This window comes from Taudactylus pleione, unplaced genomic scaffold (assembly GCF_031769625.1).
Source record: "Taudactylus pleione unplaced genomic scaffold, aTauple2 ptg000282l, whole genome shotgun sequence".
In the NCBI taxonomy this organism is placed as follows: domain Eukaryota; kingdom Metazoa; phylum Chordata; class Amphibia; order Anura; family Myobatrachidae; genus Taudactylus; species Taudactylus pleione.
Window position 1 is genome coordinate 4,995,644 of NW_028284684.1, and position 26,892 is coordinate 5,022,535.

General features: G+C 45.8%; 1 protein-coding gene across 1 annotated transcript in view; it reads right to left on the minus strand.

The window, feature by feature from the left end:
• Window positions 1–26,892, minus strand: part of ADGRD1 (adhesion G protein-coupled receptor D1) — a 596,761-nt gene that overhangs the window by 431,632 nt on the left and 138,237 nt on the right. The window contains exon 14 of the mRNA XM_088482162.1: window positions 7,946–8,087. Coding sequence (XP_088338288.1) covers window positions 7,946–8,087 — 142 coding nt within the window. The remainder of the gene's footprint in view (window positions 1–7,945; window positions 8,088–26,892) is intronic.

Below are 26,892 nucleotides of genomic sequence, written 5' to 3' on the forward strand. Positions count from 1 at the left end.
CTTAAACATGTTACGCTAAAGTAGAGCCCCTTTTACACATTATGCCATGGTAGAGCCCTTTATACATGTTAAACCGGAGTAGAGCTGCTTATACACATCATGCCATGGTAGAGCCCTTTATACATGTTACACCACAGTAGAGCAGCTTATACACTTTACACAACAGTAGAGTAATGTATACACATTACGCCACAGTAGAGCCCCTTATACACATTATGCCATAGTTGAGCCCCTTATACATGTTACACCACAGTAGAGCCCCTTATACACATCATGCCATGGTAGAGCCCTTTATACATGTTATATCACAGTAGAACAGCTTATATACTTTACACCACTTTACAGTTGTTTATACACATTACGCCACAGTAGAGCCCCTTATACACATTATGCCACGGTAGAGCCCCTTATACATGTTACACCACAGTAGAGCAGCTTATACACTTTACACTACAGTAGAGTAGTTTATACACATTACGCCACAGTAGAGCCCCTTATACACATTACACTACAGTAGAGTCATTTATACACATTATGCCACAGTAGAGCCCCTTATACACATTATGCCATGGTTGAGCCCCTTATACATGTTACACCACGGTAGAGCCCCTTATACACATCATGCCATGGTAGAGCTCTTTATACATGTTACATCACAGTAGAGCAGTTTATACACTTTACACTACAGTAGAGTCGTTTATGCACATTACGCCACAGTAGAGCCCCTTATACACATTATGCCATGGTTGAGCCCCTTATACATGTTACACCACAGTAGAGCCCCTTATACACATTATGCCATGGTAGAGCCCTTTATACATGTTACATCACAGTAGAGCAGCTTATACACTTTACACTACAGTAGAGCCCCTTATACACATTGCACTACAGTAGAGTAATTTATACACATTATGCCACAGTAGAGCCCTTATACATATTATGCCATGGTTGAGCCCCTTATACATATTACACCACAGTAGAGCACCTTATACACATCACGCCATGGTAGAGCCCTTTATACATGTTATATCACAGTAGAGCCCCTTATACACATCACGCCATGGTAGAGCCCTTTATACATGTTATATCACAGTAGAGCCCTTATACATATTATGCCATGGTTGAGCCCCTTATACATGTTACACCACAGTAGAGCCCCTTATACACATCACGCCATGGTAGAGCCCTTTATACATGTTATATCACAGTAGAGCCCTTATACATATTATGCCATGGTTGAGCCCCTTATACATGTTACACCACAGTAGAGCACCTTATACACATCATGCCATGGTAGAGCCCTTTATACATGTTACACCACAGTAGAGCCCCTTATACACATCATGCCATGGTAGAGCCCTTTATACATGTTACATCACAGTAGAGCAGCTTATACACTTTACACTACAATAGAGTCGTTTATGCACATTACGCCACAGTAGAGCCCCTTATACACATTATGCCATGGTAGAGCCCTTTATACATGTTACGCCACAGTAGAGCCCCTTATACACATTATGCCATGGTAGAGTCCTTTAGACATGGTACACCACAGTAGAGCCCCTTATACACATTATGCCATGGTAGAGTCCTTTAGACATGGTACACCACAGTAGAGCCCCTTATACACATTATGCCATGGTAGAGTCCTTTAGACATGGTACACCACAGTAGAGCAGCTTATACACTTTACACTACAGTAAAGCCGTTTATACATATTATGCCATGGTAGGGAAACTGCAGGAAACGAGGAAGGGGTGGAGCGCACAGGGCAGGCAGCTGTAGCGCTGCCCGCTGTAATGTATATTTGCCGTGATGCATCCGACAGAGAAGGAGCCGAGTGCACCGCTACTATTATGCATTGCAGTGGCCAGTGGCCGGTAGACGATTAGTGGCGGCGACGCATACACAGGCTGTATATGCTCTGAAATGTTGTTCTTCATGTTAAAACACTTAAATATGAAAACTGCCCCTCCCAGTTTAAAAAACTCTGACAAACACTTATTACCTCATACTAACAAATCTAACACTCCTTCACACACATACCCTCAACCCCTCTCACTGACAACTCTCTCACACACATATCTCCCTTACACACACTGACAGAACATATACACAAATCCCCTCACCACCACAAATCCACTCTTTCACCATGGTGTCTCAGAGGGTGGCGGGATCCAGCTCGCAGCACAGAACATCCACAGGCAGCCCAGGGACTGCAACACAGCAGCAGCAGCCAGGTTTTCTCTTCTCTCCTCAGGGGTTCAGTCACGGAGGCAGGCTGTTGCTCCTCCTCTGTGATGTGACCCTCCTCTCTACCCCACAGCCGCTCCCAGATCCGAGGAGTCATCAGGCAGCCCCGCCCTCACCCCAGTGCTGCTCAGCATCTTACGGTAGCAGCGGCTCTTTTATTAAACACAGTCACAGATTCTGATGCCGGGCAGTTCCGGAGGTCACTTGTGCCCAGGGCCGGCCCTGTAAGTCTGCAGCATGCAGCCTCAGGCAACTGGCAATCCCCAGGGAACAACTTTAATGGCGGCGGCGCTGCATATATTGGTGGCAGCGCCACGGCAGGCGGTCATCAAGTGACAAGGACAGTTTTAGTGGAGGTTCTATGGGTGCTGGCAGGGTGACTGCGACCGCCCCCTCAGGCTGCAGCACCCAGGGCGATAGCCCTGCTTGCCCGCTCTATGAACCACCACTGTGCATATGTGTGTATATATGGTAACATAAAAAGATTGTAAGCCCTACTGAGGCAGGGACTGATGTGAATGACTAAATAAATAAATCTTGTTATAATGAGAATGATAAAGCACATCAGGGTCTTATACAGTATATTAGTTGTCTCACTAAGACAGTAACTAAAACAAATACTGTACCTTCCAAAGTTTAATAAAGAGCCTATGAAACTATATAATTTGTTATATTATTTTCCAGAAGCAGTCTCACTCAGGCTAAGAATGTTACCTGTCCATCTGCACAAGCGACATATTGGGGTCAATCCAATTAGGTGCGAGTTGCGAGTTTGTTTAAAGAAACTTGCAGACTTCGCACAAATGTGCGCACCTGAGAACTCTCAAATCCAACTAAAAATGCCTATTTGTAGTACTTGTAGCGTGGGTTTGCGAATTGTCTGCCAAATGCAATTTTATTGCCATAAAAATAGTTTGAGGTTTTTTATTAAAAAAAGGGGGGAGCTAAGTGATGCTTTAACTGCATCACGAGCCAGTCTATTGTGGTCCCTATTGTTCACGCGTGACCCCCCCAGTATAGCAATGCACCTGTAAGCTAAGTTTCAGGCTTCCAGGTGCAGAAAATAAAAAATAGAAAACAAAATTATTGTAATATTATTTAATCAAGAAACAATACTTTATTCTTCAAATGTCCTGTTTCCTGCATCTGTTATCACCATTATGGTACTGGTACCACAGTTTTCCTTCTTAAATATGCTCTAAGTAGCTTCCCTTTGCACATGGAAGCTATCGCAAGGGACCTTCTATGACGGCCCCCACTGGTGATGCACAGTGATGATCATCACCTCCTTCTAGCCTTGATTATTATTATTATTATTATTATTAATATTATTATTATTATTATAAAATTTTATTTATAGGGCACCACAAGTGATCCTCAGCACCAAACATACAGTACAGGGTGCACAGAACATTAGGGTGAAGGCTATTAATGAAGTGCTTGAGAAGAAGGCTGTGAGACAGTAGGGAGGAGGACCCTGTGTGAGGTTCTGAATTTGTTGTGGACCCGGGGTGGTGATAGGAGCAAACACAGGAGCAGACTTAAATGAAAAAGTGGGGTTTTTAATAAGTGACTGAGAAGACATGGGAATGGCAAACAAAAACTCCAGGTATAACACTAAAGTGCACTTGATAACTGTAGTGAGGGTTCATGAACAAATGTCCAGATAGTGACAGACAGGAACAGTCCAGTATAAGTATGGTGAGCTAAAACAGAATGCAGGTATGATGAGCTGTACCTGAATGCAGGCTTGATGAGCTGTAACTGATGCAGACAGAGTTAGTGAAGTCCAGCTGGGAGTGAAATGAAGCAAGGTGCAGGGAAACAGCAGGTTCAGGTACTCAGGCAGGTAAGAAGGAATATGGAGGGTGCAGGGTAAGTCCAGCAAGTTGGAACAGGCAAGGTTCAGGCTAGTAGCATAACAGACAAGCAGGCAGATAAGGCACAGGTACTCTCTCTCAGCCGCAGCTGAGAAACACGTTGCACTGTCAAAGGAAGGAAGGCTCTGGACCTTCCTAAATACTCAGTGCCGCGCTGTGACTGGCTGGAACGAGCACATGACCTACCAGGATTGGACAGCTGGGATCACATGGCCGCAGACAAGATGGCGGTGCCCATGCCAACAGAACGGAAACACCGCCAGACCTCACCAGGCCTAGTGACAATGTGCCCGCACAGGACCACGCGCAGCCAATGCCCCTCGCCAAACACCAGCACCGCTGCCAGAGACCCCCCGCCACAACGACCTCACAGGTAATACTCGGCGGGTACCATGCCAAGAAACTTTAGCGGTGACACCCTGCTCCTAGGAGCTTACAATCTAGGGGAGAGGGGAAACAGACAGAAGACATGAGGTATGAGAGTGTAGAAGGGGACCTGAGTGCAGGAAGTAGGCAAGTTAGAGATGGCTGAGGCAGGAGGGAGAGCGACCTGGTGACATGGTTATGTGGTGGAAGGGTATGCTTTGATAAATAACACATAACAAATAGACCCCGTAGTCCCTATCTTAACTGCAGTAACTCTTGTGTTCAGATTTCATTCTGCCCTTTTATTTACTCTCTGTGCCAACAAAAGAAATGAAATGTGTCACTTACACCTCAAAAATCTCCTGCCTTTATCTGGCACTACTAAATATAAATAGAGAAGTCACACTCACTACCTTTGGCAGCAGCTGTGGTCATTAATAATAAAAGGTTTTCTGGTGGATGTTCCAGAGCATGAAAATGGCAGCATTGGTACTATATCCATTGCTACAATACCAAGAGAAACACAAATGAATGAAAAGGGTTAATCCTGGAACAGCCAATGAGTGTGGCTTGCATCCAGATGACTAGTGTGATGAATCCAAATGGCTGTACACCATACTTGCCTATTTTTGAAAACTAGTTTCAGGGAGATGTAGGTGGCAGTATAATAACACCGCTGAGGGGGCGTGTCATGTCCTGCCCAGGGGGCATGTTTAGCTCCACCTATGGGTGTGTCTATTGTCATTTAGGGGAGTGTCCTGCAGTGGCAGGTGTAAACTATGGTACTAAGAGCAGCATTTTAGCAGGAGGCTCCTGAAAGTACATCTGCCTGTTTAAAAAAAGATACAACTCAAATATTAATACATTCTGACTATTGTTAACCATAAAATGTCCCCAGACAATAGTTGCCAATAATTTGGGTGTGAAAAAATGAAATGTGCTCAGAGGGGGCAGCTGTATATTTAGTCAGAGCTCCTTATTGTGATATATCCAGTCACAAGCATTAACTGCACTCTGAAAGGGCACTCATTGACAGTCATCCATTTATTGGCTGTCAGTGAGTGCCCTTTCAAAGTGCAGTTAATGCCTGTGACTCAGCACCCAGCCCCAGCCACCATCACAGTATATGAGGCAGTCGCAGGTCTGATTGGCCGCTTACAATTATATTTGAGGGCACCATGGGGGGAGAAAAGGACACCATACCTGCGCTGATGTCCCTGATCAGTGCAGCACTGCTGGTCAGTGCAGCGCTGCTGTTAACAGACTCTGCTCTGCCCGCCACCGCCGCCGCGCCCAAGCACATTCCGTGTGCGCACTCACAGCTCACTAGCCGGCCACCGCTACCCACAACCCCGCAGTGGTCGGCCTTGACGTATCATGGTGTCACGCGTTGTGATGTCATGACGTCCCCCCCACAGACTCCGCCCCCAGACAGTCCGGTTTTGCGCATGCGCAATCAATAGATTTAAAGAATCTGGGAGTTCAGGTAATGTTTGCGGGGGAGCGGGAGGCTTTATTAAAAACCGGGAGACTCTTTAGGGTAAAGCAAGTAGTCCTCGCTCTCTATTTTTTTGTTTGTTTATTATTTAATCTAATGGATTATATTTGGATGTAGCTGTCAGGGCATGCTTGCACTTGTAGTTCCACAATGTAAGTACATTAAAGAATAAGCAGTCTGTACATGGACATGTCATGCAGGTTTACCTATCATATTTCCTTTCCATTACATTCTATATTTAGTTAGTGAAGAGTGAATGAAGATATTACTGGCTCTCAGGAGCGCAGGGATTACTTTAACAGTGATCGTAAATCATAAACAGTTTCTCAAACAAAGGAATCTGGAATTTCTATAGCCAGTGTGGAAGTGTGGATTGTCAAAGCTGAAACTTTAATACTGAACCTCACCCAAAGTACACAAAATGTCATTTCACAGTCCTTCCCAAAATCTCATTAGATTGCTAATGAGGAATTCCAATTCAAGTTAACACCTACATAACGATATGATGAAGACATTTGTACAACAATGTGTAAAGGACGTATGACCATGCAGCAGATATCACATCGCAGACAGCTGTAAAACAATGCTGTGAAATTTCTCCCCAATGTGGTACTTTACATGTAACAGATGCATCCTCACTTACTAGTTGTCCATACTCCATATGGCATGAGAGTCCGGCGTGACTGAGACGCTGGGAGAGGAGTAACGTACCATATTTTTCTTTCACTTTTGCACCTTAGTCGCATCACAGATGCAGTGAAAAGCCGCTCATAGTGTACTAGAGACACAAGGCTGCGACTTCAATAGCAAAGGAATTGGTTTTACACACATACAAAGACGCAGATGAAGCGCAACGGAAGTCGGTGTGAGAAAAAGCCGCAGCAGCGCGCATCAGAGCCCTTTTTACACAGATTCAGATTCAGATGTACAAATGTTGGGCATCAAATTAATCAGTGTTAGTAATGCAGTCTTGTCACTCCCAGTTGTTTTATTCATGTGAATATGATGCACGTTTTAAGCTAGAAAGGCACTAGGCGAAGCAAAGTCACACGGGACCAAGCGCACAGAGAGGGGCTATTTGGCGTGACTCAGAGTCAGACTGCCCCACAGGGATACAGGGGAAACCCCCGGTGGACCCCACTGCCTGAAGGCCCCCTCCACCTTTAGGGATCAGGTTCACTTGACTTATACATTATACACATGTTACATTCTACTGCACAGGACTGTGGTGTATTTAATAAAATGCACTGCTGTTATTAATCTAGTACATTATCATGCATGCACTAGCAGTATTTTATATATATATTTGAAAGGGGGCCCAGACCATGCACTCTCTAATGCAGGGGTGAGGAACCTTTTATCTGCAGAGGGCCATATTGATATATATATAATTATTCTTGGGCCCGGTCCAGGCCACGCCCCCTCCATGTAATGTCACACAGGGCGGGGCCACAATCACCGATGATTACAGCAATGCCCAGAGCATCCTGAGTTACAGTAGCTCCGAGGAGCTGTAAGGGCAGCAGTGTGACTGTCTGAAGCATCCTAAGGACGCCCCAGGCGGTACTGCTGCATAGATTCTGGCTGCAGGGTGCCATTCTAGGCACCCTGCTAGCCAGATGAGGCCAGCAGATAAAAGCACAGAGTTCCAGAACAAATGATTCCGCGGGCCTTATACGGCCCCCAGGCCAGAGGTTCCCCATCCTTGCTCTAATGGTTAGCCACACTCCCTTTGAAGGCTGGTCACACCCCTAAGTATGGGCCCCTATCATTGCATTCCCCCAGTGGGCCCTTCATGCCCCAGTCTGACATTGGCGTGACTGAAGCAACAGTAAGAAAGGACACATCTGTATAAAACATGTGACTGTAGATAACTAGATACCCAGTATGTCAGATAAAATGTTGTACAAGTAATATGGCTGCCGATTGTACAAGGTTCTTTACTCACCAAGACGTGCGTTAGTTGAATAGTAATGAGCGGAGACCCAGACAGGTTTGGACACAGATATGGAGGTGGATCTACCTTCAGGGAAATGAGGTAACTTGCTGCTGATATCATGTGATCTTTGAACAATTTCGCCCCAGAGATTCTTAAATGGGAAAAAATAAAACCATTATTTTTAGTCCTTGATAGTTACTATATCCAGCTTTTACTTACGTATTCTTCTACCCGAGGAGTCAGAATGTGTACGGGAAGTGAAGGTGCAATTTTAAGTAACCAGTACATTTATTAATGAGTTGTGATGCATTTCAAAACTATTGCAATTTTAGACATTGTAATATAAGGAAATGAAATAGTAACAAAAAATAAATTTGCATAAAATATTCTGTGTGCTTATTTATTATTACCAGTTACCAGAGCCTAGAAGCTGAGTTGGCATAATGGAACATGATAAGTACCATGCCTGTTAATATTTCTATGAGGGAACTATGCTGTTATACTGTATGTGATTAGAACTTTTTTTGCACTGTTAACGGTGTGCTTGTCTCTTTTTGAACATTTAATGGGTTGATGAATGCCTTATGATGATTTATATGTGACTGCAGCACCCTCAATTAACAACATTTAGGAGGAAAATGTGTGCAGTTTGTCCTTGGAAGATATATGTATACAAAACATATATATACGTCACACCTAATGTGTACGGCACAGGCCCCGGCTCCCACTGTGTGCGTGGTGCATGTTAGGTGTGATATGTACACACGCAGTAGGAGAGAACAACACTGGGAATGGAGGAGGTTAAGTATTAGTAACAGGATGGGAGGGGGCGAAGAGTGGGATGGGAGAAGGGCGCAAATGGAGGGCGAGAGAGAGAGGAAGAGGACGGAGAGTGGGTGGAGAATCGAAGGGAGGGGGTTGAGAGTGGGCTGGTGAGATGGGGATGGCAACCAGCGGAGTTTGACTCGGTACAGTTATTAGATAAGAATGCACTGCCTCTATATAAAATACTATACTAATATCCTCTTTTGTTCCCAGTCCTCTTCTATCCGGGAATGTCCATGCACATCACACCTAGGACCTCATTCAGAGCCGCTTGCAGGGCAGATGATGGTCGAGACCATCGCGACCATCGGGGCTTGCGACGAGACCCTTGCGGTAGGGTCTCGTCTGCCGCAAGCTCCAGTTAGCTCTTGCTCTAACAGAGCAGGAAGCTCCGTACTGACATCACTGGTGATGTCAGTAGGGCCGCCTACAAATGACAGGCGTTCTTTCAGGAATGCCTCTGTTTGTCTGGCCACCCCCCCACCCCGCCTACAAAACGGGGCGAGCTGTCGATCAACATAGACAGTCGCCCCGTTTGTAGCGAGCCCCGGAGCCAGTGAATTTCGTACGCAGGCCCTCACCATCGACCCACTTGTGAGGGGGTCTGAATGAGGTCCCTAATGTGCATGGTGCATGCAGTGGGAGCTGTTGATGTATTGTAAGTTTCATGTTTTTAGCGCCACCTAGTGGTGTTATGTAAGTGTTTGTAAGGTGCAGCTACCGGTGATGTGTGTGTGGTTTGTTTTTACCTGCTTGTACAAGATGGCTATTTGAAACTAGCATGCAGTTTTTGTCATTATTGGATGCTTTTGAAACAGGAGCTGGGGAAAACGTTGTGCACATTGGGTGTGATGTGCATATAGTAATTCATTTTCTCTGGCTAAGAAAAACTTGTTAATGCACTATCTTCTGATAAAATGGTTGATGAATTGCTTTATGTAGCTCAGAGCTGGATTAGACAACGATTCCATTTTTGGTCCCTGGATCAGTGATATGCCCACTAAAGGCAGTAGAGCATGATCTCTGTAATCTCCAGCAGTGAACAGCACACACACACACTGGGGAACACTGATCACAATGTTGTACAGCCCTCAGAAAATGAAATAATGATAAGCAAGTAATTGAAGCGTCTGGAAAACAAATTATAGATTCCCTACGCTGTAAAGTTAGTGATCCTGCATTGAAGAATAATATTAATAGGTTAGTTCATTTTTTCTAGAACATTGTTTAAACTGTGTGGAAACCTGGATAATATATCAGCCAAATATTTCAGGGAATGGTTTTCTCTTGAAAACTGGGGCAAACATCACTAAATAATACAGTACACAGTTGAACTCTGTCTGGAGAAAGTCATTATAATCACCGAACCTTCCTTACAGGAGAGCACATATACAAATACGTATTGAGTCCCAGATGAGGTAAACTGTCAGGGATAGACAATTTGCTTACTTCTAGAACACTAGAAAATGCAGGAAAGCAGCTGCAAGGAGCAGAAAATGATGCTGAACCATTAGTTGTATTATATTATTTATTTATTACCAGTTATTTATATAGCGCACACATATTCCGCAGCGCTTTACAGAGAATATTTGGCCATTCAGATCAGTCCCTGCCCCAGTGGAGCTTACAATCTATAATCCCTTCCACATGCTCACACACACATACATACACACTGGGGTTAAATTTTGTTGGGAGCCAATTACTATTATATTTTTGGAGTGTGGGAGGAAACCGGAGTACCCGGAGGAAATCCACGCAAGCACCGGGAGAATATGTGGTGCATGTTAGGTGTGATATGTACACACGCAGTAGGAGAGAAGAACACTGGGAATGGAGGAGGTTAAGTATTAGTAACAGGATGGGAGGGGGCAAAGAGTGGGACGAGAGAAGGGCAGAAATGGAGGGAGAGAGAGAGAGGAAGAGGACGGAGAGTAGAAGAGAGGGGGCTGAGAGTTTGCTGGTGAGATGGGGATGGCAACCAGCAGAGTTTGACCCAGTACAGTTACTAGATAAGAATGACACTGCCTCTATATAAAATACTATACTAATACCCTCTTTTGTTCTCAGTCTTCTTCTGTCCCGGAGTTCCTACCTTTGGAACTCTCCCCCTCTCCCTATCAGACTCTCCACCTCACTGCATATCTTCAAACGGGCTCTCAAGACCCACTACTTCATCTAGGTCTTCCAGTTCTCATCCTAACCCATCTCATGCTCTCTCCTCCCTATCTTCCCCTTCTGTGTCACGTCTGTCTGTCTGCCCCTCCCCTTAGAATCTAAGCTCTCATGAGCAGGGACCTCTTCCCTCATGTGCTTCTCCTTACACTTTCTTCTATTCCTTACTCCTCATAAGGGCACCTAACACGTCTCTGCCAACTCCCTGCTGCTTATTGTGAGTGTTTTAATCACTATTTCAGCAATGTATATAATGTCCTTCACTGTACTGTCAGTTACTTGGGGTTTTTTTGTTCACTTATTAGTTTTATGTACTATGTAAGGCGCTGCAGAACACTTGTGGCACCATATAAATAAAGGATAATAATAATAATAATAATAATAATAATAATATACAAACTCGACACAGTTAGGGTCGTGGTGGGAATCAAACCCACGACCTCAGTGCTGTGAGGCAGTAATGCTAACCATTACACCTTCTGTGCTGGCCATAGTTATATTTTAAGTGCTGTTAAATAATTTTATGTTACTATTTGTTGGGTTTCTTTTTTTACTTATCTTGGTCAATAATTGTGGTTTACGTGGAAAAACATGTATAGTGCAGCAGGTTTGTGGCTTCATGAATTATTCTGAAACTAGCACTAATCCTCTATAACTCAACAGTAAAATGTCACTTAAGCTGGGTACACACTGATAGATATATCGCCCGTTCCAGCACAGCAGATGGCCAATATAGCTTTCAGATATATATTGGTCATCTGCTGGTGTGTACGGGTGACCCACCGATCGCCCGTACAAATGCTGCGAGACCTGGCTGTGATTGATAGCTCAATTGGGCAGGCGATTTAAATGCCCGCCCATTTGACCTGTCAAGCCCGGCACATCGGGCAGACAAATTGGTAAGCGTGTACACACTTACCAATCGTCAGACATCTGGGGATAAATTTACTAAAGTGAGAGTTTTTAGAATTAGAGATGTTGCCCATAGCAACCAATCAGATTCTGGCTATTATCTTCTAGAAGGTGCTAGTTAAATCTTAAGCAGAATCTGATTGGTTGCTATGGGCAACATCTCCACTTCTAAAAACTCTCACTATAGTAAATATACTCCCTAGTAGTCAGGGGCGTCTTAAGAGAGGAGGGGGCCCGTGTGCACTCCCCATGCGGGGCCCCCTCCTCTCTTCCCGGTGGCCGGCAGCCGACTGATGTGGCTGGCCAGCCACCGGAGCATTAGTAGACTCCGGGCACTAGAGTGTGCCCAGAGTCTACTGCGCATGCGCAGAACACCGGAAAAATGGCAGCGGCGGCCATTTTCTGGTATTCTGAGCAGCGCTGACACCCGCCGCTGGACCACGGACAGGTAGGTTAAAAATAATAAGGGTGCAGGGTGTGCGGTGCGGGGCCCCCATGGACCCGGGGGCCTGTGTGCCCCGCACACACTGCACCCATTATAGATACGCCACTGCTAGTAGTGTGTACCCAGTAGTCAATTTAAATATTCAGTGAACTTGCAATGACCTAGCTACATATTTACTATGCAAAACAATATCTCTAACTAGGAAAATCATAACAATTAAAAATTAAAGCATAATGTAGGCTGCCGGTTGTATGTTGGTTAACACAGCTAGTAATGTTTTCTATACAGTAATTTATTTTATTAGTTTTTATTGAAACACAGTTGAACAATACAATTTTAATGTCTTCATCAAACAATAATCCAGAGTATTTATAGCAGAGGTACAGATAATGTCACAATAATAATATGAAGTCAAATAAAAACTTAATGGAACATAACAATTCAAGGTCGTCATACAATACATTAATTTAGAAAGGTTAGACTGACCGCTCATCAGTAATTTAAAATATTGATGAATAAGTTTATAAAATAGTTTAGGAAAAGTTCATATGAGCATACCCACCTACTTCCCTCCCCCAACATTTGGGCGCTTCGAATCGGGGGGGGAGGGGGGTCATGCCTGCATAAAAAAGTGTCTTCAGTGCCCGTGGCAATGAAGCACCTCATAGCAATGCCAACACACTCATCCTTTGTTCCAGCAAAGGAATCCTGTGAATTCTTACTATATGAGACCCAATATGCTTTTGTATAAAATTAATCAGCATTGCAGCTGAGCAGATCAATGTAGTGTGTGGCTGCATGGGAATGGCTGTGTGACTGCGCACTACATACATCTGCCTAGTTGCAATGGTTTAAAAACTGACAATTACAAGTACCTTCACATAAGAATTTGCAGGCTTACTTTGCAGGAGCAGATATCGCCATGGTCTGACAGTCAAAGTAAGAGGTGCTGGGTTCAAGTCCTGGATATGACTGCTAAGAAATGTTTAATCACTCTAATGTAAAATAAAGGATAATGTAAGTGATTGACAAGGAGCTTGAATGAGGTATAAGAGGATTGGTGTCCAAATCCAATTGCTTTGAGGATGCTTAAAGTATATAAATATATAAGTGTGTGTGTGTGTGTGTGTGTGTGTGTGTGTGTGTGTGTGTGTGTGTGTGTGTGTGTGTGTGTGTGTGTGTGTGTGTGTGTGTGTGTGTGTGTGTGTGTGTGTGTGTGTGATGTGGGAAGATGCATCACACTGTAGCATGTGATTTTGCTGGGCACCAGGGCTTGTTGGAACTTTGCGTCCAACAAGCCAGAGTGGGGAAGGATAAGGGGAGCCTTGTCTGAATATTGCATCCCACAATTTCTGATGGTAGCCCATTGCCACAGCCACAGATTCTTGACCCAGGTGTTACCAGCACACTTCCAGTACCCTTGCCGATGAGTTCAGCTGATGGCGCATGGTACATACACAGATCTCCCGGCCATTGATATTTGCTTTACCAGAACTCTCCTACATCTAGAGCTGGTGAGTAATACTGCACAGTTATTGTGTATTATCACTGCAGCCATTGAATTCACACACTGTATTTTGTAGTGACACCTGCATAACAGTGGTACAAAGAGATCGGTACCCCTTCATCATCGTATGGGAGAAATTGGATTTGTCACGCCCCTTCCCCATGAGGCCACACCCCTTTTCACCTGCGACTGTTATGTCCCTATTTGCAAATGGGGGGGACCATGCTCTTTCTGGCCCAGGGCACCAAAAAGTCTAGTTACAGCTCTGATCTCCTTATTTATCAATCCCTGCATCTTGCAATCACTGAACATCACCAGCATAGTCCATCACATTGGCTACTATGTGATAACTATCCCATGGAGAAGCTAGTTTCTGCACATTTATCAAGGACTGGGGTGGTACCAGCAGGGGCACTGAGAGGGGGGAGGCCAGGCCTGGATTAAGGGAGGGGGCATCAGGGGCCACACACAGAGGGGCCCACCACACAGGGTCGGTGTGACCGTGCCGAGAACAGGTGTCCAGTGGCACCTGTTACCAGATGGGGGCTCAGCTGCTGCGGATCTGAGATTTAATGTGTGCAGCAGCACAGCCAGTGATGCAGCATACAGTGCAGAGCAGATTCCAAGTCCCCTCATCGGCATCATGCGACGCTGATGAGGGGACTAGAGAGTAGCTAGCTGGGACTCAGGACAGGTGAGTATTCAGCTGCTGGCCACTAGCACACACAGGGGGGGTTTCTGAGTACCTAGAAACCCTCCTTGACAAAACGATTTCCTCCTACAGTGGGCTGGCTACAATGGGGATGGAGCCAAAATGGCAAGCCCCGCCTCCAATTCTCCCGCGAATAGTGGTGGTACGTCATGAAGGGCGGGGCCTAATGATGCAAGGTGTCTGCCCCCATTAGCAACCTGCAGCTGCTGAATCAAAAAGGTAAGTATGTATGTGTAATGTTATAGTCTGTATATATGTGTGTTATTGTGTGTATACTGTGTATGTGTTATTGTGAGTACACTGTACTCTATACCAGTGGTTCCCAAACTTTTTTGAACCACAGCGAACTAGAGTGTAAGCATTGTTTTCACGGCACTCCTAAGCCAAAAGTTTGTTATTGAGAAATTCAGAAATTTTTTTTAGTAAAATTACAGTTATGGTAAAACTTACCTTTGTTAACTCTCTTTCTTCAAAGTCCATAGGGTCCACAGGGATACCACGGGGTGTCGGTGGTAGATAAGGACTAGACACCAAGCAGTTAAGCTTTCAACTGCCAGGATGCAACAGTACTTTCCCTTAAACCCCGCCCATGAGCCTGAGGCAAATTAGTTTGTTAACAAACCCAAGGCAGGAGGAGGAGAGGAGAGAAGGAAGGCTGGTAAACAGAAGAATCACACTCTCACATCAGAGACGGGAAACCGGTGACCAGGAAAACCAACCCAGAGAAGACAGGGGCGTCAGGGCGGGCGCCCTGTTGACCCTATGGACTTCGAAGAAAGAGAGTTAACAAAGGTAAGTTTTACCATAACTCTAATTTTCTTCTTCAGGGTCCATAGGGATCCACAGGGCTACCATGGGGATGTCCCATAGCAGTATTCAAGGGTGGGGATGCTCCTGAGCTGAGAGGAGTATCCTGTGTCCAAATGAAGCATCTTGAGAGGCAAAGGTATCGAAGGCATAAAACCTAAGAAAGGTGTGGACAGAAGACGACGTGGCCACCTTACAAAGCTGTTCAGCTGAGGCACCACAGCAAGCTGCTCACGAGGGTCCCACAGAGCGAGTGGAATGAGCAGATACTGTATCCGGGACAGGAAGGCCCGTCTGTGTGTAAGCCTGTGAGTCATGCGAAGCAATCTGGCCAGAGTCTGTTTGTTAGCTGGCCATCCCTTCTTATGGAATCCATAGAGGACAAGTATGGAATCTGTTTTCTGAAGAGAACTTGTACGGTCCACGTAGATCCTGAGAGCACGGACCACATCCATGGAGGCCTCACCTGCCAAGAGGTCTGATGATTGGAAGGCTGGGACTATGATTTCCTCATTAATATGGAAATGAGAAACAACCTTGGAAAGGAAGCCAGGACGTGTTCCTAGAACAGCCCTGTCCTGATGAAAGACCAGAAATGGGGAGCGACAGGAAAGCGCCCTTAAATCTGACACCATACGGGCGAACGCAAGAGCCAGAAGAGTCTTTGCTGTAAGCTACTTGAGTTCCACAGATTCCAGGGGTTAAAATGGAGGGCCCTGAAGGGCCTGGGGAACCAATGACAAATCCCACGGCGCCACTGGAGGGACGAAGGGAGGTTGAAAACGGAGGACACCCTTAAGGAAGGTGTGAACATCCGGCATTGGAGCAATTCTGCACTAGAACCAAATGGACAGAGCAGAGACATGCACTTTCAGTGAGGCCAGGCGGAGTCCAAGGTCCAATCCTGCTTGAAGGATGGCCAAGACTCTAGAGACCCTAAAAACATGAGGGTCAAAACTTCTGGTAGCACACCACTGGAAGTATGTTTGCCACACTCTGTGATAGATTAGGGCAGAGGTTGGCTTATACGCTCTGAGCCTCCTTGAATAAGCCTCCAGGCGAAACGCGCATCGGGCCACGTCTCCACAGGAGTCTCTGGGCCTGATTCAGAGCCGGACGCTCTTTCAGAGCGCTCGCTCTGAATCAGTGCCCTCCCTCTCTTTTTTTAGAGCAGCCTCCTGGCCGCTCGCATAGCTGTGGGTGATCACCCACAGCTATAGCGAGCGGCCAAAAAGATGGTCGCGATGGTCAAGACCATTACGACCATCGGGTTTCAGACGAGACCCTTGTGGTAGGGTCTCGTCTGCCGCAAGCCCTGGATCATCAAGCCACGTCTCCACAGGAGTCTCTGGGCCTGATTCAGAGCCGGACGCTCTTTCAGAGCGCTCGCTCTGAATCAGTGCCCTCCCTCCCTTTATTTAGAGCAGCCTCCTGGCCGCTCGCATAGCTATAGCGAGCGGCCAAAAAGATGGTCGCGATGGTCAAGACCATTACAACCATCGGATTTCAGACGAGACCCTTGTGGTAGGGTCTCGTCTGCCGCAAGCCCTGGAGTGCTTTTGGCTCTATCAGAGCCAAAAGCACTCCCACTGACATCACTTGTGATGTCAGTGGGGCCGGCCTTAGACGGTAGGCGTTCCCATGGGAACGCCTCCGTCTGGCCAGCCACGCTCCCGGCTCGCCCTCCAAAGGGGGCGTGCTGTCATTCACCATCGACTGCACGCCCCCTTTGTAGCGAGACCCATAGCGACGGCTTGGCCGTCTCTATCCGGGTCTCGCACATGCGCACGACGGAGCCGGCTCTCTCGTGCACATGCGCACTTGGCCAACATCGACCCGCTTGCGAGTGCTCAGCGCTCGTGAGCGGGTCTGAATCAGGCCCTCTGTGCGCACAGGGACTCCATTTACCACAGACTTAAATCCAAACAGCAGACTTTGGGTCTCATTCAGACCCGGTCGCAAGCGCTAAGCGCTCGCAACCCGGTCGATGTTAAGGCCCTGCGCACGTGCAGGGGCCGCACTGCGCGTGCGCAAGCCCTGGAGCGAGAGAGAAACTCTCTTGCTCCAGAGCTCACTACAAAAGGGGCAGCTGTCGATGGTGATCGAGAGCTCACCCCGTTTTGTAGGCTTACACAGAGGCATTCCCAAGCGAACGCCTGCCGTTTTGTGGGCGCTCGCACTGACGTCAGCAGTGATGTCAGTGCGGAGCTTCCTGCTCGATCAGAGCAGGAAGCTCCCTGGGGCTTGCGGTTGCAGAGACCCAACCTTAGGGTCTTATCGCAAGCTCCGATGGTCGCGCTGGTCTTGACCATCACGACCATCACCCTGGTCGGTCGCTAAGCTGTGGGTGGTAACCCACAGCTTAGCTAGCGACCAGGAGGCCGCACTTAAACAAACAAGTGGCCGTCCTCATTCGTAGAGAGCGATCGCTTCTTGCGACCGCCTCTGAATGAGGGCCTTTATCCCCGTTCTCCTATGACATGTACAGTATCTATTACTTTCTCTCTTCACTAGACTCTCATCAGTTGCCGCCTATGTAGTCTCTCCCTGCAATTCTGAGGTAACAGGGTGACTACACTGCCTGCACTGACAGCAGAGAAAGTATCTTTTGTTCTTTCACTGTGCCGCAGGACAGGGACTCTCATTCCCAGTCCTATACAATAGTAAGACTGGCAACAGTAGATCCCTGTATTGTTAAGTACACAGGTACTGTTGTTTCCATCTGCAGCTATATTTATAGGGGACATGATAATTGAACTGTCTGCATAATGAGGGACGCCTCAAACTTATTTTCCAATCTAGAGATAGACTTATTTAGTCCGTGGTGTTGCTGCATTCAATTACAAAAAACAGTTATGCAGTAACTTATGTATGAATTAATGACAAATTCTGTCAATACATGTGATATTTTCGCCATTGATTTATATTGGTGTTTCACATCAATATAGGAGACCAAATTACAAGATTTACCTGAAATATTTATCTTCATTGTTTATTGTTGTTCACGATTTCACTACAAATATATGTTCCTTTGCATGAATTTGTTTATTTTTATATATTTCTTTGGCGCAATTTTGATGATTCTGTTTATGTTTATATCTAACTACACGGACACTTTTATGTGTGTTATAAAGACTTTAGAACGGCACATGAGGATGCTGCAAATGTCATATATACTGGTAAGACACTCACCATTAATGTCAATTTTGTTAAATTGCTGCACTTCTTTGCATGTAGCAGCTTAGTAGATTTCTGATAAGATAATTGTCCATTTGTATATTTATTACATGTGTTAATTGTACAGTTTTATGTAATTGTTGTCGTCATTCAGTTTTTGAGCATTACATAGTGCTACTTTGGAATAACAATAAGCCTTATTATATAGGTAAATTCTAATAGGAGATCTATACTACAAAACTGTGGTTCTTATACTACAAAGTTGTAGTTCTACATAATTTTGAATATTAATTATATATATATATATATATATATATATATATATATATTGTTTTTTTCATGTCTTTTCTGTTTGTCCCCATTTTTTCATTTGAACTTTTACAATTTTTATAATTATTAATAAAAGTTAATTTTTAATCATTTTTTTTTTCTCTTTCTTTACGCTCTGAGCATAATCTGGACCACCGAGCTAGAAAATCCTTTGGACCTTAGGAGAGATGTCTCAAGAGCCACGCTGTCAAAGACAAATGGGCCAGGTCCGGATGTAGACATGGACTTTGAGAACACAGGTCCGGATGTTGAGGAAGTAGGAGAGGAGCGTCTATGGAGAGGTGTGAAGATCGGCATACCAATGTCGTCTGGGCCAGGCCGGCACCTCCAGCAAGACAATGCCTCCATCTTGCTTGAACTTCCGAAGCACTCGAGGAAAACGGGAGACTGGAGGAAATAGGTATGCCAGATGGAAGGTCCACCTCACCGACAAGGCGTCTATGAAGGCTGCTTCGGCGTCCCTTGCTCTGGACCCGTACACTGGCAGTTTGCGATTGTGCCGGGAGGCCACGAGGTCCACCTCTGGCAGGCCGCACTAGTCCACTAGGAGTTGAAAGACCTCTGGGTGCAGTGACCACTCCCCGGCATGCACATCGTGACGGCTGAGGAAGTCCACTTCCCAGTTGAGAACTCCCAGAATGAATACCGCAGAGATGGCCGGGGGGTGACGTTCGGCCCATGCAAGAATGCGTGACACTTCTGCCATTGTTGACTGACTTCGAGTGCCTCCTTGGTGATTGATGTAGGCCACTGCTGTGGCATTGTCAGATTGCCCTTGTAAAGACTTGCCCTGAAGAATGTCCTGAGCCAGAGTGAGGGGTCTGTAGATGGCTCGGAGTTCCAATACATTGATTGTCAGGGTCAACTCGACCGATGTCCAACAGCCCTGGAAGGAGTGTTGACCAGTCACTGGAGGGTACTGTCACAACCAGGGTATCTCTTTCCAGGAGCCTGCGGTGCTTACCAGTGTGGATGCTGTGGCGCGGCCCTTCCGGCGGGGGAGCTGGTACTTGGAGACTGGCGCTGGGTGTGCGCGGGGGTCTGATATGAGTCCTGCTGGCAGGGGTAAGGCTATCTACATCAACATGCTGCATCTGTCTGGGCATGGCCATCTTGCTTTAGGTCATGTGACATAGTGGGCCTATCCTGATGCATCAGGTGATCTCTCCCAGCCACTCACGCTCTGCTGCTGGGTACTTAAGAGGGTTTGGAGCTCCCTGTAGTTGCCAGTGCAACATGTTTCACAGCTTGCTGTGAGAGAGTTCCCTGTGCTCCTAAGCCTTGTTCCTGCTCCGGTGCTACTTCTGCTTCCTGTCAGCTAATCGGCTACCACAGATCTCCCAGCACCGCTCTGACCAGTCCCACAGCCTCCAGTCCGGTGGTGACTGCCCGGTCTCCCACAGAGTACCCACTCCTGTGTTCTGAACCTGTTGTTAACTCCTCGTTCAGCCAATCATCAAGGATATCTTATTCAAGCCATTCAACAGGATATCAGGATATCTCATTCAGCCATATTTGCATCATTTCTGGATTTCACTTTAGACATCTATGCCACTTTCCTGGACATTGACTTTGTTCTCTCCCACTACAGTGACCTATCATCCACATACCCCGTTCTAAGTTTAGTTACATTGGGACTCTAGTTACTATCTGTATATTTTTCATATCTACTAATATCCATATAAAACAACCAACTTTCCAATTTAAATCTTTTCCTGCTTCCACTTCTGTTTCCACCCCGGGTCCACATAAATCCCAGTCCATAACTCCCGGAGGCTTGCATCCGTTGTAAGGAGTACCCATTCCGTGATCCAAAAGGGTCAACCCTTGTCTAGGTTGGACATCTGTAACCACCAGGAGAGGGACAGACTAACCTCAGGAGAGAGAATCATTGTCTGGGATCTGATCCGATGGGGTAACCCATTCCATCTGGAGAGCATTAGATGTTGCAGAGGCCTGGAATGGAACTGAGCATACTCCACTATGTCAAAGGTGGATACCATAGATCCCTGAATCTGCATTGCTGACTAAACTGAGACTCGGCGACTGAGGAGTAATCTGCGGACTTGTTGTTGAAGTGTAGACATCTTGTCCATTGGGAGGAAGATTCTCTGAGCTTGAGAATCCAAAAGAGCCCCCAAATGGACCATCCCTTGTGAAGGTTTCAGGGAGGACATTTTCTGGTTGATTAACCAGCCGTGTCTCTGTAGGAAGGCAATGGTTATCTGAAGATTGAATTGAAGAACCTCTAGGGAGCATGCTAAGAGCAAGAGGTCGTCCAGGTATGGTAGCAGCCTGACTCCCTGACAACGCAGGTGGGCTGCCATGACTGCCATACTTTTGGTAAAGACCCGTGGTGCTGTAGAACAACATCCTCCTCATTCAAGCTTGCTGTACAGGTTTTGCATGAGAGTAATGTAGGTGCAGTCGCTTGTTTGCTACTTTTGCCTTTTGGAGGACATAGTCGCAGAGTATACACTAATATGCGACAGAATACACAAATACAAATGGGTATACAAACGCTATTATGTGACAGAATACACCACATACAATTGGCTATGGCTGCTATGCAGACGCTATTATGCGACAGTGTATACAAATGGGTATGCAGTATAGTGATCCTGCCTATGCTTAAATAAGCTGCAGGAGAGCACAGCACAGTATATGGTACTATGTAGAGTGCAACCAAACAGTATGTGACAGCCTTCACATTTATAAGTAAAAGTGAAGTATAGTAGACCCTGAATACACCGGAATGATAGGTTATAGTGAGAGAAAGGGAAAGGCATAGGCTGACAGATTCGAAAAATCATACAGACAGGCAGCGCTAGCAAAAGTCACATACTATGCAGAAAAACACTAATTGCAAAAGGGCGCTACATTCAACTATTCAGATGCTAAATAACTTGACTCCTGGGAGAGGTATGTAGGGGGACGGGATCCAGCGTTTTCCAGAGAGAGCTGTGGCTGAACCTGCAGAAAATAGCCGCCAGAGACCTCTGAGGGGGCGGAGTCTGAGGAGAAGAGCAGCTCAGAGTGTCCAGACCGTGGTGGAATGGCGCCTTGAGCTGGGGGAGGGGCCGCTGTAATAGGGAAAGCTGACCTCCCCTGGCTTATTTTTGACCACCAGGAAGCTGGATTCCCGCACTTTATGTACCCTGGTGGTCTAGTGGATCACGCGGTCGAGGCCGGTGTTCACTCTCAGCAACTCTGGTCTGTCTCCTGAGACTGGAGGTAAGACTTCCCAGCTGTCGGCTACCGCAAGCGGTAACCCGCCTTACCTCTCCCCTGCATCCAAGTTGCAGTCTGGGGTCCTCCGCGGGGCCGAATAGCAAGGTCCCTTGGAGCCCCGCCGAAAGTACCAAGCGATGCTATGTAGTTGCGGCACCCGGGGGGGTGATGGAGTGGCAGCACAGACGTTCTAAGGACAGTCTGAGGCTGCGCACTCAGTAATATAGATAAATAAAATTAGATATCATAAAAATAAAGCAATGGGCTGCATAAGGCAGCCACTGTTATAAAGGTGATCCGAGCTCCTGCCGGATACCAAGCAAACTGATTTGACTCAGGGGCGGGGTTTAGGGGGAGGGACCGTTGCATCCTAGCAGTTGAAAGCTTAACTGTTTGGTGTCCGGTCCTTATCCACCACCTACACCCCATGGTGGATCCCTATGGACCCTGAAGAAGAAAGTAAATTGTGCTTACCTGTCATCCTTAGGTTCAGTTATGTGGTGGTGGACAGGTTTGTGCTTCAGTTTGTCCACATATTTACATTACATTGACCATAAATAATTTGATTTGGTGCTAGGCCACCAACCTGAGGCTCCCCTGCAAGTGTCCTGAGGCACCCCAGGGTGCTACGGCGCACAGTTTGGGAACCATTGCTCTATACTGTATATGTGTTAGTGTATATATGTGTATGTATGTGTTAGAGTGTGTATGTTATATAAAATATATATGTTTGAGATAGATAGATAGATATCTAAGTTTACCAAAACGGCGACACTCAGGGACTAATAAAAGGACGACACATCCATCGCTTTATATATGTATGTGATACATAAATATGTATGTGTGTTTAATAAATATATACTGTACATATGGGAAAACACCCATAAAATTCTGCGTTTGACTCTGGCCACTGGGGATGGAGTAGTAGGCTCTGTGTGGCTTGGAGGGAGGAGGGGGGAGGCTCCGTGTTGATTGTGGGGGCCTTCACAACTTATTTCCCCTCGGGCCCCCCACAAGTCTTAATTTGGCCCTGGGGGGACGGGTACTAATTACCCGGGCCTGCTGGATGGGCTCGGCAGGGGCACGGGTCTGATGCCACTCCCCCTCCCTCGCACCTATCAGCGTGTCCTGGGCTGCAGTGGGAGACTTCTCACTGACGCTGAGCAGCAATAGTCTCCTCTGCCTGTGGGGGAAGCAATCACACTGATCACGGCCCACCCTGGATTTGCGCCAGGCTGGGGGGGCTCACAGTGGCCCCCTCCCCGGCACACAGCAAAAAGGTTTTTCCTGAGGGGGTGTGGCCATGGCTCCCGCAAATAGATCACGCCCCCTTCACCCAGGCCAGAGTCGGCTTTCTATCGCCATGGGCACCGTTACTGCTACTGTTCTCTATTTCTATTGTCAATTCAAATTACATAATGCATTTTGTCTTTTCTTTTTACTATATTGAAATATTTTTTTATTATGCTTCTAATTTTAAGTTATTATTTATTTATTTTTAAAAAATTTCTATTTTTACATCTAGAACCCAAGCTCCAGGTGCAGTGCACATTTGTGACGTGGCAATTCTGAGTCAGGCTACGACAGAAGGAACCCTGACTGACCGATTATGCGCCAAGTCACTGCTTACTGCTGCCAGTCGGTATTACCGAGGATCTGCACATCAACCATCTGCCCCCAGCAAATAAAATATTCTATTGACACGATGATTTAAAATTGTTTTCGATATTTTGTGACTATTTTTTTTTTTTTACACAATAGTGGAAATAGTGGAAATGAAATGTCAAATCTGGGCTTTCAGTTCCATTGCACATGCACAAGCTAGGTCACACACATATATATGTAGAGAATGGCCCAAAAAAGTGGTAAGTAAACCTTTACAACTCCAGTTTAGTATCACCAATACTCAGCCGCCCTATCAATAGTATTTTGATAAACTGCAATATTAAGGATTTTTTTAATAGCAGCAATAGGCTGCAAGTAAAAAATAAATCAGTCTTGTAGCCAAAGAAATTGGCCTATATACAAGATCTGGTACTTGTAGTTATATAATTATATGAGTTCTATTAAATGGATAACACAATTGATTCTTGAACAAAACAATATTAAACTAAAATATATGCCTACGAGACAAGTTGAGATTTAATGTTGAGCAGGAAGTTTTGGGGGCCATCACAATGAAAGGGATTGATTTTAAAATTACATTTTTGTTTGTAAAAAAAATTAGAATCATTTATCTTGTAAATATTTTTTTAAAATGCATACAAATCATATAGAAATGTTTTGTGTGTTTTTATTAAGGATGAGAAGAACACCAATTCAGTTACCATCAGTTACCGTCTAAGTAATCAGAAAGGCTTGGTATAACCCTAGATAGTACACAATCTTTGCAAAAGACCCACGAAGTTTATGCATATAAAGATGTAAAGAGACCCGGGTCAGTCTGTAAAGGGCTCCATCCCCTCTCTATCCACTGGTCTGCCCTCCTCTGTACTGCCCCAGCCCTCCATCCCTCCTTTAAATAACCCACCCCCTTCGCTCCCATACTTACCCATTCCCATTGGCTAGTTGGATACTCCTCCAGGGCCAGGTCTGTCTCATCCATCTAGCAGTGAAAACCATTGGGGCACACGCCCTAGCTCCCACTGTGCAGGCACATGTGCAGGTGTCACGTGAAGGCACATGCTAGAGACGGGACAGACCTTACACAATTACTATATAAATATTTTTGTTTTCTCAAATCTCAATGTGTAACCTGTTTAAGAGGATAATAATGCCAAAAAAAACCATCTTAAATTAAAGCAAAACTTTAGGCTGGCGTCCACCATCACAATACTTCTGGTATAGAGTGAGTCCACATGAGATTGCTGACCTCAGTCGCTAGAGGATTGACTGACACACTCTTAGAGACAGTCTCATGAACTAACTAGTCAGATGGTGGCAAAACTTGTTCCTTTTCAAATAAGTTAGAAATAGAACTCCTTTGAGTGTATCAGTACAAACTGCACCACTTCAAGGGTCTACACCATTTTCTCTAAGCACTTGATGCAAAATTAAACATCTGTCTGCAAGCTAAAGGAGATATTACTAGCCCTTCTAAAGAAAGAATCTACTCCCTTTGCTATTTGGTCTTGAAAAACAACTTAAAGAAAACCATCTGGTGGGAAGGTTGAGGATCCATTCATGACATTTCAATGCCTGTACTGTCTGTATGTCAGAGATGCCGCCTTGGTCAGCAGATCTTTCAGGTGGAGAATAAATGTAATCCCACTGTAACTGAGAAAACAGTCTCAAAACTGAACTTGCAAGTACATATCACTGATGTCCATAAACATGATGAACTAATTCAGTCCCATGCTGCTTATGACAAACCTCAAGAACTCCATCTGGTTTCTGGACCAAGAAGATAACTCTGAATACCATCCTCCACTCTATTCCTTCTCTGGTGTTTAGAAAGGGAGCTGGATATAGCAGAGTGAATATAAGTTCTTCTCTCACCGAGTACAAGCCCACCAAAGAGGAGTTGCTGGCTGTGAGGGGATAAGCACCTCCCCCAGGGTCTAACACAAGCCTTCTAAAGAGTGGAGAAGTTTCCCATAGCAACCAATCAGCTTCCCTGTAATAGTTTATAGAATATACTTGATAAATGCTAGTTAGAAGCTGATTGGTTGCTATGGGCAACTTTTCCACTCTTTAGAATGCTTAATGCATATCTACCATGGCCCATTTCCTAACTAAAGGAATCACGCACCTTAGACTGCGCCTTCTGTGCAAGGTTTGTGGACTTTGGAGGAAATGTATCAAACCTTCTAAGGAGTGGAGAAGTTGCCAATAGAAACCAATCAACTTCTACCTATCATTTTATAGAATGTACTTGATAAATACTAGCTAGAAGCTGACTGGTTGCTATGGGCAGCTTCTCCACTTCTCCACTCTTTAGAAAGTTTGATAAATTTCTCCATTTGTGCTGCACCTGACAGTTCCAGTAACATGGGACCTTTTTAATGACCTGCGGTGATAGTGACTGGCTCTGGGAAAGACCATCTCTTGTAGGAAGCAGGGCAAGTGGCTAAGGGAAGCTCCATTATGGTACCTCCACCTCATAGCTTAATGTAAGTAACACAATAATGCTGTCATAGGCAGCAAAGGTAAAAATACCCCCCACTCTGGTAAGTGCTCTCCAAAACACTGGTTGCCCATCAGCAGAGGACTGTAGAGGGGGTGGAGTTACAGATTTGTCCTCTCTGCAGAGCCTCCATACCGAAAGGTTTTCAGTGTCCCCCAATTCTATGGTAGAAAAATATGCATTCCCATACTGACCATATGTCATGGCCAGGGTTTCTCGGCATGGTGGTCGGCGGGTATTACCTGTGAGGCCACTATGGCAGGGGGTGTCTGGCAGTGGTGCTGGTGTTTGGCGAGGGGCTTTGGCTGCGCCTGGTTCTGTGTGGGCACATTGTCATTCAGGGCTGATAAGGCCTGGCGGTGTTTCCGTTCCGTTGGGCATGGGCGCCGCCATCTTGCCTTCTGACCATGTGATTCAACTGCCCAATCCTGGTGAGTCATGTGTTCCCTCAAGCCAGTCATAGCGCGGCACGGGGTATTTAGGAAGGTCCAGAGCCTTCCTTCATTGCCAGTGCAACGTGTATCTCATCCTAGCTGAGAGGGAGTTCTCTGTGCTCACCTCTTGTTACCTGTGTAAACGCTACCTGCCAGCCTGCTTGTCAACTCCTAAAACCTGCTGGACTACCCTGCATCCTCCACTACCTTTTCCCCTGCCTGAGTGCCTGAGCCTGCTGACACCCTGTACCCTGCCCACGTTTCACTCCCAGCTGGAC